This window comes from Borostomias antarcticus (genome assembly GCF_949987555.1).
Source record: "Borostomias antarcticus genome assembly, chromosome: 21".
NCBI lineage: Eukaryota > Metazoa > Chordata > Actinopteri > Stomiiformes > Stomiidae > Borostomias > Borostomias antarcticus.
The window spans coordinates 13,587,730-13,597,892 of record NC_140254.1 but is presented as its reverse complement, the minus strand read 5'-3'; the positions used below and the strand labels follow the sequence as shown (position 1 = coordinate 13,597,892).

General features: G+C 49.8%; 1 protein-coding gene across 1 annotated transcript; it reads left to right on the top strand.

Moving 5' to 3' along the window:
- Window positions 1-1,568: 1,568 nt before the first annotated feature.
- On the top strand, window positions 1,569-9,417 carry rbbp4 (retinoblastoma binding protein 4). The gene is made up of 12 exons (XM_084455655.1): window positions 1,569-1,710; window positions 2,510-2,657; window positions 2,984-3,129; window positions 3,331-3,504; window positions 4,132-4,247; window positions 4,357-4,517; window positions 4,710-4,836; window positions 5,067-5,144; window positions 5,246-5,322; window positions 5,477-5,534; window positions 6,255-6,365; window positions 8,561-9,417. The coding sequence occupies exons 1-12, from the start codon at window positions 1,695-1,697 to the stop codon at window positions 8,621-8,623; spliced, it is 1,275 nt and encodes a 424-aa protein (XP_084311781.1). The 5' UTR covers window positions 1,569-1,694; the 3' UTR covers window positions 8,624-9,417.
- Window positions 9,418-10,163: the final 746 nt, after the last annotated feature.

Genomic DNA, 10,163 nt, shown 5'->3' with positions numbered 1-10,163 from the left:
AAAATGGCCGTCTCTTTGGTGTTGCTGCTGTATCTCTGTCAACAGCCGCGCAGAAAACTGTGCCCTGAGCAAAACGCCTTTGATCTGAGCACTTTTATTGACTCTGATGATGAGTAAAGGGAGATGTGCACGCACACATGCACACACACACACACACACACACACACACAAGCACACGCACATGCAAGCACAAGCACATGCACACACACTCTCACACACACACACACACGCACGCACAAACACAAGCACACACACACACACACACACATGAGACAGCTCTGTGCTGATCTAGGACTATCACTGATACTCAGCCCAGGTTGCAATGCCCATGTCAGCTCAAAAATATGCACTGCTCAGCAGAGTCATAATCCCCGAAGCAGCGGAATAGGTTAAACCTCTTTTAACATCCACACTCATCTTATCACTGTAACCCATACGTTTCGGCAGGGTGGGATTCGAACCCGGATCATACAGCGGGACAGACACTGTTTTAACCAGCTGCAGGTGGATGATATTTACACTGGGGAGAGTGAGTTTAGCCAACAACTACCCTGGACTCACAGGGACTCTCTTTCACTTGGTTACATCACCATAATCATGGCTTGCTGATTCATCCACTCTGTCTTCAATGGCCCCACTTGTCAGCACTGATTTGGGGACTGTGTTATGCTGATATACTTAGCATCTGTGGAGAGACTGCTGAACCTGTGGCTGTGGAAAGCAGGCTGTGACTGTGACTGTGATCCTGTCCATCACCAGTGGCTAGGGTTGCCACCCGTCCCATATAATAAGGGATTGTCCTGTATTGGGAAATAAAATTCACTGTCCCTTACTGAATCAATGTGGGACACGATTTGTCCCATATTTCCGTATGGTCTCTATGGTCTACCAGGTCATTTGCTATTTCCAAGTTTATCCGACCAAACATTTTGACAATGTCTATGATCTGAGGTTTACTGATTTGATCTTAATAATTGATGCAACTGTGCTTTACTCTTATTGACTCTTATTTTCTTTATTCGTGATGAGAGTAACAGAGGACTTTTAAATTGAGGCATAAAAAAAAAATAGGTGCAAATTCACTAGAATGCAGGAAATTAAGTGTCTCATCTCATAGTGGAGGACCCCCAGACCCCCGCTTGCTTTGTGTCCCCTCGGCATGGCTGGCAAGGTGTCCCTTATTTTTACACATTGAAGGTGGCAACCCTTCCAGTGGCCTACTATGACATTTATTGCAGGGCTCTGTTTAACTACTGAATGTTGTTCTCCTCGCCCATAAGCCTCCATGGATCTCAACAATATTAGAGGATGACTGTCCTTTAGCAGAGAATGTAAAATCAGACCATGCCAAAGCTGCAGACAGATTGCTGAGAAGGTCACTGCCGCCCTCTGCTGGCCGTAGCTGAGAAGGTCACTGCCGCCCTCTGCTGGCCGTAGTGTGTAACTTGAAATGGTTGGGCGCCAAAGTGACGTACAAGCATGGAGGTATAGCGTACAAGTCGGCGACGTCCGGATTGGCTGGCCGACGCCTCCTTGCTTGTAGGAGCTGGCGCGAACGTGTCCGTGTTGTACTGACGAAGGAAAGACAAAGCGGTCCGGCTAATTAGCTAGCTAGCTAGCATTTATTATCCGATAGCGACCGACCAGTAGATACTGCTGCCTCAAACCTGTGACTACCAGAGATTGTGTCAAGAATGGGTGATAAGGAAGGTAGCTAACGGACCCTTAATTGTTGTTTTGTCATGTTTAAAACAAAGTTAGCTTAGCTTGCTAGCTAACCCTAACTTAGCGGCGTAATGTAGCTAGATTGATTGTCGCACAGCTTTCATCATTGTTTAGTAGCTACTATGGAATGCTATCTTGGGTAAGAAATCCCACAACTGTGACCCCCTTTAGCAGGCAGTAACACATTAGTAGCCAGCTAGCTATGCTAGGTGTTAAGCTAACAGTTATCACGAGCTACTATAGGCACGTTATCAATTTCTACTAGCTACGTTATTCGTAGCCATCTTGCTTAGTTAGCTTCCAAGCTACGAATATTCGCTATAGCTAGTATAGTTGCATGCAAACTGCATCTCGAAATATTAGCTAGACTAGCTACCAATGCACCGGATATAGCAGCAGACTGTCTCATGTGTTACGGGAACAGGGTGGCAGGTGTTGTGCCGAAAAACTACTGCACCCCCCTCAGGATAGCAAAGTCTGACATTGACCCGATTCGCTATACTTTAATCTGATGACCTCTACTCTAAGTCCTGAAAATGTTGTCATCGTCACCCTTTGCAATCCTCTGAATTAAGTCTTATTTCGGCAGGAGCTTGCCGAATATGACTGCCCCCCCCCACCAACAACAACTCAGGATTGTGTGTTCTGACTGAGTGCTGAGTGGAATAACTTAAAAACTTAGTAAGATACTGCTCCCTATAAAGTACCCTGCATCTCTTTCTCTTGCTCTCTCTCTCTCTCTCTCTCTCTCTCTCTCTCTCTCTCTCTCTCTACCCGCCCCCAGCTGCGTTTGATGATGCTGTGGAGGAGAGGGTGATTAATGAGGAGTACAAGATCTGGAAGAAGAACACTCCCTTCCTGTACGACCTGGTCATGACCCACGCCCTGGAGTGGCCCAGCCTCACTGCCCAGTGGCTGCCGGATGTCACCAGGTAACACACACACACACTCTGAAAAATACACTCTCTGTCTCTCTCTCTCTCACACACACACTCTCTCTCACACATACACACACCCTCTCGCTCTCACATACACACTCTGAAAAATACACTCTGTCTCTCTCTCACACACACACACACACACACACCCTCGCTCACTCACTCTCTCTCTCTCTTTCTCACTCTCTCTCTCTCACACACACACACACACACACACACACCCTCGCTCACTCACTCTCTCTCTCTCTTTCTCACTCTCTCTCTCACACACACACACACACACACATCTCATCAATCTTCGGTCCCCCCTCTCTCCCCAGGCCGGAGGGGAAGGACTTCAGTGTGCACCGGCTGGTGTTGGGCACACACACATCTGACGAGCAGAACCACCTGGTGATCGCCAGCGTTCAGCTGCCCAACGACGACGCCCAGTTCGACGCTTCGCACTACGACAGCGAGAAAGGAGGTGAGACACGGACACACACACCCACACACACACATACACACACACACACACACCATACTCTAAAGTACAGATTATTGGAAATTAAGTCTTACTCCTGCAGACGTCATCAACAATGTTACTCTCTCTCTCTCTCGTTTTTGTGTGTGTGTGCGTGTGTGTGTGTGCGTGTGTGTGTGTGGGTGTGTCCTCGGCCCCCTGCAGAGTTCGGGGGGTTCGGCTCGGTGAGCGGGAAGATTGAGATCGAGATCAAGATCAACCACGAGGGCGAGGTGAACCGCGCTCGCTACATGCCCCAGAACCCCTACATCATCGCCACCAAGACCCCCACCTCCGACGTGCTGGTCTTCGACTACACCAAGCACCCCTCCAAACCTGGTGCGTGTGTGTGTGATGCCACCTCCGTGCTTTTACATCCACTGTGTGTTCTATATAACAGATGTCGAGGTTGAATGAAAATCCGTCCTGATGAAGGTCTAACCGAAACGTTGGCAGATTAAAAGCAGAGACAAAGTGTGTGCGGGAGTATCATTTTTAATTTGAACATTTTAAGGGGATTTACTCCCAGCACCACAACATTGTGAGAGTGTGCATGTTGGTATTTTCACTTGAATGAAAGTCGAGGAAATTTAGCATAATACTGTATGTAGTACTGTACCTGTGTTGTGTAGTGTAAGGCAGTCTGGCTCACAGGATGTAGGTTTTGGGGATAAGCCTTGTTATTAATTTAGTACCGCCCAATCAGAGGCGACGGAAGATTTTCTTCGCCCAATCCGATTCAATCCAGACTACGTGGATCAACAACAATCTAACAACCGCTCCGCCCAAGATGATTGTGATAGGTTTAAAGAAATACCCCCCCCTCCCATCTCCGAATGGTAATGAGTGCAGCCAGACCTTTCTCCAGCGCTGGCACAGCGTAAACGAAGTGTGAAGACAGGTCTGGCTACACGAGGCTTGAGCGTAAGGTGACGTGTGTGTGCGTGTCCCGTCTGTCCCCTACAGACCCCTCGGGCGAGTGCAACCCTGACCTGCGTCTGAGAGGCCACCAGAAGGAGGGCTACGGCCTCTCCTGGAACCCCAACCTCACCGGCTGCTTGCTCAGTGCCTCCGACGACCACGTGAGCAGAGCGCGCACACACACACACACACACACACACACACACACACACAACTCGATGTTCCATGCTGAGGGCGTGTCTCATATACTCCTCTCCCTGTCCCCCGCAGACGATCTGCATGTGGGACATCAACGCCGTCCCCAAGGAAGGGAAGATCGTGGACGCCAAGACCATCTTCACAGGTCACACGGCGGTGGTGGAGGACGTGTCATGGCACCTGCTGCACGAGTCCCTGTTCGGGTCCGTGGCCGACGACCAGAAACTCATGATGTGAGTCGACGCTCAGCTCTCTCGTCTAAAGCTTCCCTCGGTCAGGATCCGACCTTCGACCTTCCCTCCCGTACGTGACCTTTGACCTCTCTCTCTGTCTCGCTTTTTTCTCTCTCTCCCTCCCTTCCTCTCTCTCTCTCTCCCCCCCTCTCTCTGTGTCTCCCTCTGTCTCTCTCTCCCCCCCTCCCTCAGCTGGGACACTCGCTCCAACAACACGTCCAAGCCCAGCCACGCGGTGGACGCCCACACGGCCGAGGTCAACTGTCTGTCCTTCAACCCCTACAGCGAGTTCATCCTGGCCACAGGCTCTGCAGACAAGGTAACGCTAACGCCGCCGTCTGCGTGACCTGGGCCTCCTTTACCGTCAGAACAGTATCAGCCCCACCTGGTGGCAGAGGATATTGGATCATCTCTCCTCTCCTCTCCTCTCCTCTCCTCTCCTCTCCTCTCCTCTCCTCTCCTCTCCTCTCCTCTCCTCTCCTCTCCTCTCCTCTCCTCTCCCCTCCCCTCCCCTCCCCTCCCCTCCCCTCCTCTCTCCTCTCCTCTTAGACTGTGGCTCTTTGGGACCTGAGGAACCTCAAACTGAAGCTGCACTCCTTCGAGTCGCACAAAGACGAGATCTTCCAGGTGAGAGCGAGCCGGCAGCCAGGCTAAAGGTCAAAGTTGAGCTCGGCACCCGCTTTGTGCCGCCTGAAACCCAAACGATCTCTGTGATTGGCCGGTTGCAGGTCCAATGGTCACCACATAACGAGACCATCCTGGCCTCCAGCGGAACGGACCGGAGACTCAACGTCTGGGACCTCAGGTGGGATACCTCAGAACACACACATACATACACACAGACACACACACGCACACAGGGTGGGCTGGGCTGGGCTCATTTAATCCCGCTATTGTTCATTAAACCTCTACAAACCCGTTCTGATTTGCTCATTCAATGTGTTTCTGTGTGTGCGTAGTAAAATTGGAGAGGAGCAGTCATCTGAGGACGCAGAGGACGGCCCCCCTGAGCTGCTGGTGAGTGATTTACTGGCCTGTTTACTTTCTTACTATCTACATAGTGGGAGAGAGTAGCAGAGGTCCTGGTGGTGATGTCATAGTGGGAGAGAGTAGCAGAGGTCCTGGTGGTGATGTCATAGTGGGAGAGAGTAGCAGAGGTCCTGGTGGTGATGTCATAGTGGGAGAGAGTAGCAGAGGTCCTGGTGGTGATGTCATAGTCGGAGAGAGTAGCAGAGGTCCTGGTGGTGATGTCATAGTGGGAGAGAGTAGCAGAGGTCCTGGTGGTGATGTCATAGTGGGAGAGAGTAGCAGAGGTCCTGGTGGTGATGTCATAGTGTGAGAGGAGCAGAGGTCCTGGTGGTGATGTCATAGTGGGAGAGGAGCAGAGGTCCTGGTGGTGATGTCATAGTGGGAGAGAGTAGCAGAGGTCCTGGTGGTGATGTCATAGTGTGAGAGTAGCAGAGGTCCTGGTGGTGATGTCATAGTGTGAGTAGCAGAGGTCCGGTGGTGATGTCATAGTGGGAGAGAGTAGCAGAGGTCCTGGTGGTGATGTCATAGTGTGAGAGTAGCAGAGGTCCTGGTGGTGATGTCATAGTGTGAGAGTAGCAGAGGTCCTTGTGGTGATGTCATAGTGGGAGAGAGTAGCATAAGTCCTGGTGGTGATGTCATAGTGTGAGAGTGTAGCAGAGTTCCTGGTGGTGATGTCATGGTGATAATATGATTCTCTTTGGACATCAGTTCATTCACGGAGGCCACACGGCCAAGATCTCTGACTTCTCCTGGAACCCCAACGAGCCCTGGGTCATCTGCTCCGTGTCTGAGGACAACATCATGCAAGTCTGGCAGATGGTGAGACACACTCACACATGCACAACTACACACATACGCACTGTTGCCCTTTCGGGCTCAGGTGTTCCGAACCGCGCCGCCGCGGGACCGCCCTACACCGTTGCCCTTTCGAGCTCAGGTGCACTGGATCTGATGGAGCGTGTCGCTGGTGGACAGACCAGTCCTCCTGGTGAACCGGTGGAGCGTGTCGCTGGTGGACAGCCCTGTCCTCCTGGTGAACCGGTGGAGCGTGTCCCTTGTGGACAGCCCAGTCTTTAGGATCGGAGGGACTGTACCGCCACGGTACAGTCCTGCCCCCGGGAGGATATACTGGATCTGTGGATATAGGACTCGGTTTCGTTACTTGTGACTGACCAACCATGTATTCATTCTTAATAGTGGACCTTTTACTATCGTGCCCACCCAGGGACGCCAAAAAGGTCTCCCAGGTACCCCAGTACAAGGGTCTGATTACCAGTTATCACTAAGGATATCACTATCCTTCAGCTCACAGGATATTATCCCCCACTGAGTTTCTAAAGAATGTGGAATATACTGGTTTGAGTAGACTCGCCTAGTCTTACTAACGGTCTCCTATCCCAAAGCCCTCCCTGCTTCAACATGTAACTGCATCCCACTGTGACCTGAGATTGGGATAGTAGCCATAAATCACTTTGGTTAACGACCGCTCCACTCCTTCAAAGACAACAGTTGATGTGGTTGCTAGGATGTGGATTAACACTAATATTATTAGTGTAAGGGAGTGTTAAAATGTGTCTAATGTCAACCCGGGTAGTGTAGCATGCATGAACCTAACCTTTTACAAAACACTGTAAACCTCCTTTAAAATACCTCCCCTGTGAAGGGTAGGAGTAACGTGACAGTAGACTATTGCCTTGTGGAATGCTTGTAAATTTTATTTAAACTTGAATAAATGATTATAATTCTTGCAATAAGCCGCAGCAAATAATGGCAAACAATCAACAAATAAATCCAATACATCTCATAATCATTCAATAATTTGTGGATAAATGTCAATAATCAGTTCAGGGTTGTAGGATAATCGTCGATAAATCAAATCAGAATTGGATGATAAATGTCCATGATCATCAATCAATTGTTAATTAATCGGTAAACTCAAAAAATAAGAATTAGTAAAACAGAACTAAGTCATTGTATTAGAAGAAGTTTGGCAGAACTTGGCCAAAATTCCAAAACCCTACCCATATACCGGTACTGGACCTGACAACTCCTACCGCACTTCCTGCCGACCCCACCCAGAGTTCCATGGACCGTTGTTCGATCTTCTCTTGTGTCAGATAACTGGTGCAGAAAAGGTGTCCTTCTGAAGTGGCAAAACAGCGTCGGATTGCAGTCAAGTTTCTACAGGCCGGTACCGGGGGAGTCCAGGCCGATCCGTTGATGATGGTTGGTCGAGCATCAGTTCAACAATCCCGTATAATAGCAGTTTACCAACCCTTTTTATAACCTCACAACTCTTTGGCCTGCCACTCCTCCTCCTTTGCATACATCACATCACCTATCACCCAACCAGGTACAAGTTCTTATCATTCTACCATATATGGATACAAACTTACACAGTTTATCAGAAGTCACATGATTTACAGTTTAAAGGATTACTTCATGATCAGGAGATGGCGCTCGAGGCTCAGGTGTCTGACTCCCCGGACAGCCTACCGTGGTTAGTCAAGACAAGAAATGGCTCCCTTGCTTCAGGTGTTGGGCTATGACCTCTCCCGCGTGGTGGCGACATCCTTGTTGACCTACGACCCCTCCCGCGTGGTGGCGACATCCTTCCTCGCATCGATGAACCACCCCCCCACGGCAGCCCCTCGGGTCCTGCCTGCTATTCTCTCGCCGAAACCTTCTAGGCTCCGGCTCTCGCCCGACAGCCCTCGGCCCGTCCTGACCTCTGAACTCTTCTAGGGAGGGTTGGTCAGGGACTTGGCGCATGCTGTACGGGGGGGGGTTGGTCAGGGACTTGGAGCATGCTGTACTCAGAGACCCTCATGGACAGAGCCATGCCTTCGGGTCGCTAGGATTGCAACATCTCACTCATTCTGACAGCACACATACACACACACTTACCAAATTCTGGGAACAACACATACTCTCACACACCAGACTCACACGTTCTCTCCCTCTCTCTCTCTCTCTCTCTCTCTCTCTCTCTCTTTTCTTCACTATCCCTCCAGGCTGAGAACATCTATAATGATGAAGACCCAGAGGGTGCAGCAGACCCTGAGGTGACTGTCTAACGGCCGACCCCACCCACAACCTCCACCATCACCACCTCCTCCATCCGCCCCCCTCAGAGATCCCCCCCACTCTGCAACCCCATCCCACAGAACCAGGGGGCACATCTCAATAGTCCCACCTAACGTCCAGCCCTCAACATCTCTCCTTAGTCCCGGCAGTCAGCATAGGTGAAAAACAAGAGTTGTGTTCTCACAGTGAATGTGCTCTGGTAGTACTAGTTCTAGCTCAGTCGTCTCAGGAGTAGGAGAGAGGAAGGAGGGATGACGGTAGGACTCACCTGTTTTGGGGGGCACCCCTGTTCTCTGTGGATGTGCTTCGGTCACCCGGCAGAGCGCTTATGAAGGGTGACGCCATGGAACACCATCTTTCGCCATGTGAAAGTAATTTATTGTCAGAGGAGTCTCTCGCACAGTCTGGTTTTGTACTGTATTATAAAGAAGTGTATTTTTTTAACCCCCCCCCCCACAAATTGGCCTAAATGCTTCATCTAGTCAGCACACACATTTTGATCTGTCTCTGGAATGCTTGTTGAACGTGTAGCTTTTTCGTGAAGGTAACGATTTTGGGACCTGATTGTATCCGACCCCGCATGTTCTGAAACACCCGCACGTTCTGAAATGAATCGCTGAATCCCAAATTCCCCTGGTTACGCTTTCCCGCTCTTACGTTCCATCACTGGTTCCATAAGCTACACGAGGTGATATGTGCCGAGCGCTCTTGTGATATTGTGATGTGTCTTTGGTGTTCTCTATATCTGTGTCCTGTTCCCCTCTTGTTATTTTTCAATTGTACAGTCACTCAGTGCATTCTTAATAAAATGTTTCCCATCACCAAGTGTACGTTTTTTATCTGCAAAGCTTCCTAGTGTTAGTAGCTAATTAACATCTCAATAATATCATGAATTGCCCTTGTTGTTAAGGCTGTGGATTCAAGCCCTGAGTGATGCAGAACATGCCAACGCCTGCACACTGCTGTGGATCCGAGACGCATGGTTTTAAACATATTTTGAATCCTCATTTGTCTTCCTCCTTCCTCCTCAAAATGCCCGGCCTTGACTCACTGCTGCGAGCAGCTATAATGGTTCATGTTTAATCTAGTTGATTAACTGACGCGCGAGTCCAGAAGCTATTTCTATGTTTATTAGAAGTGTATACGGTGTTTGAAGATGAATTGCCCAGCAGAGTGCTGGTGACTGTGAGAGATGTGGTGTGTTGAGTCTAGAGTGCTGGTGACTGTGAGAGATGTGTGTTGAGTAGAGTGCTGGTGACTGTGAGAGATGTGTGTTGAGTAGAGTGCTGGTGACTGTGAGAGATGTGGTGTGTTGAGTCTAGAGTGCTGGTGACTGTGAGAGATGTGGTGTGTTGAGTCTAGAGTGCTGGTGACTGTGAGAGATGTGGTGTGTTGAGTCTAGAGTGCTGGTGACTGAGAGATGTGGTGTGTTGAGTCTAGAGTGCTGGTGACTGTGAGAGATGTGTGTTGAGTCTAGAGTGCTGGTGACTGTGAGAGATGTGGTGTGTTAAGTAGAGTGCTGGTGACTGA

Bases quoted from the DNA above. Each gene is read 5' to 3' on its own strand.
- rbbp4 (XM_084455655.1), top strand. The intron at 5,323-5,476 runs GTGGGATACCTC...GTGTGTGCGTAG, and splicing joins CTCAACGTCTGGGACCTCAG to TAAAATTGGAGAGGAGCAGT. The intron at 5,535-6,254 runs GTGAGTGATTTA...TTTGGACATCAG, and splicing joins ACGGCCCCCCTGAGCTGCTG to TTCATTCACGGAGGCCACAC.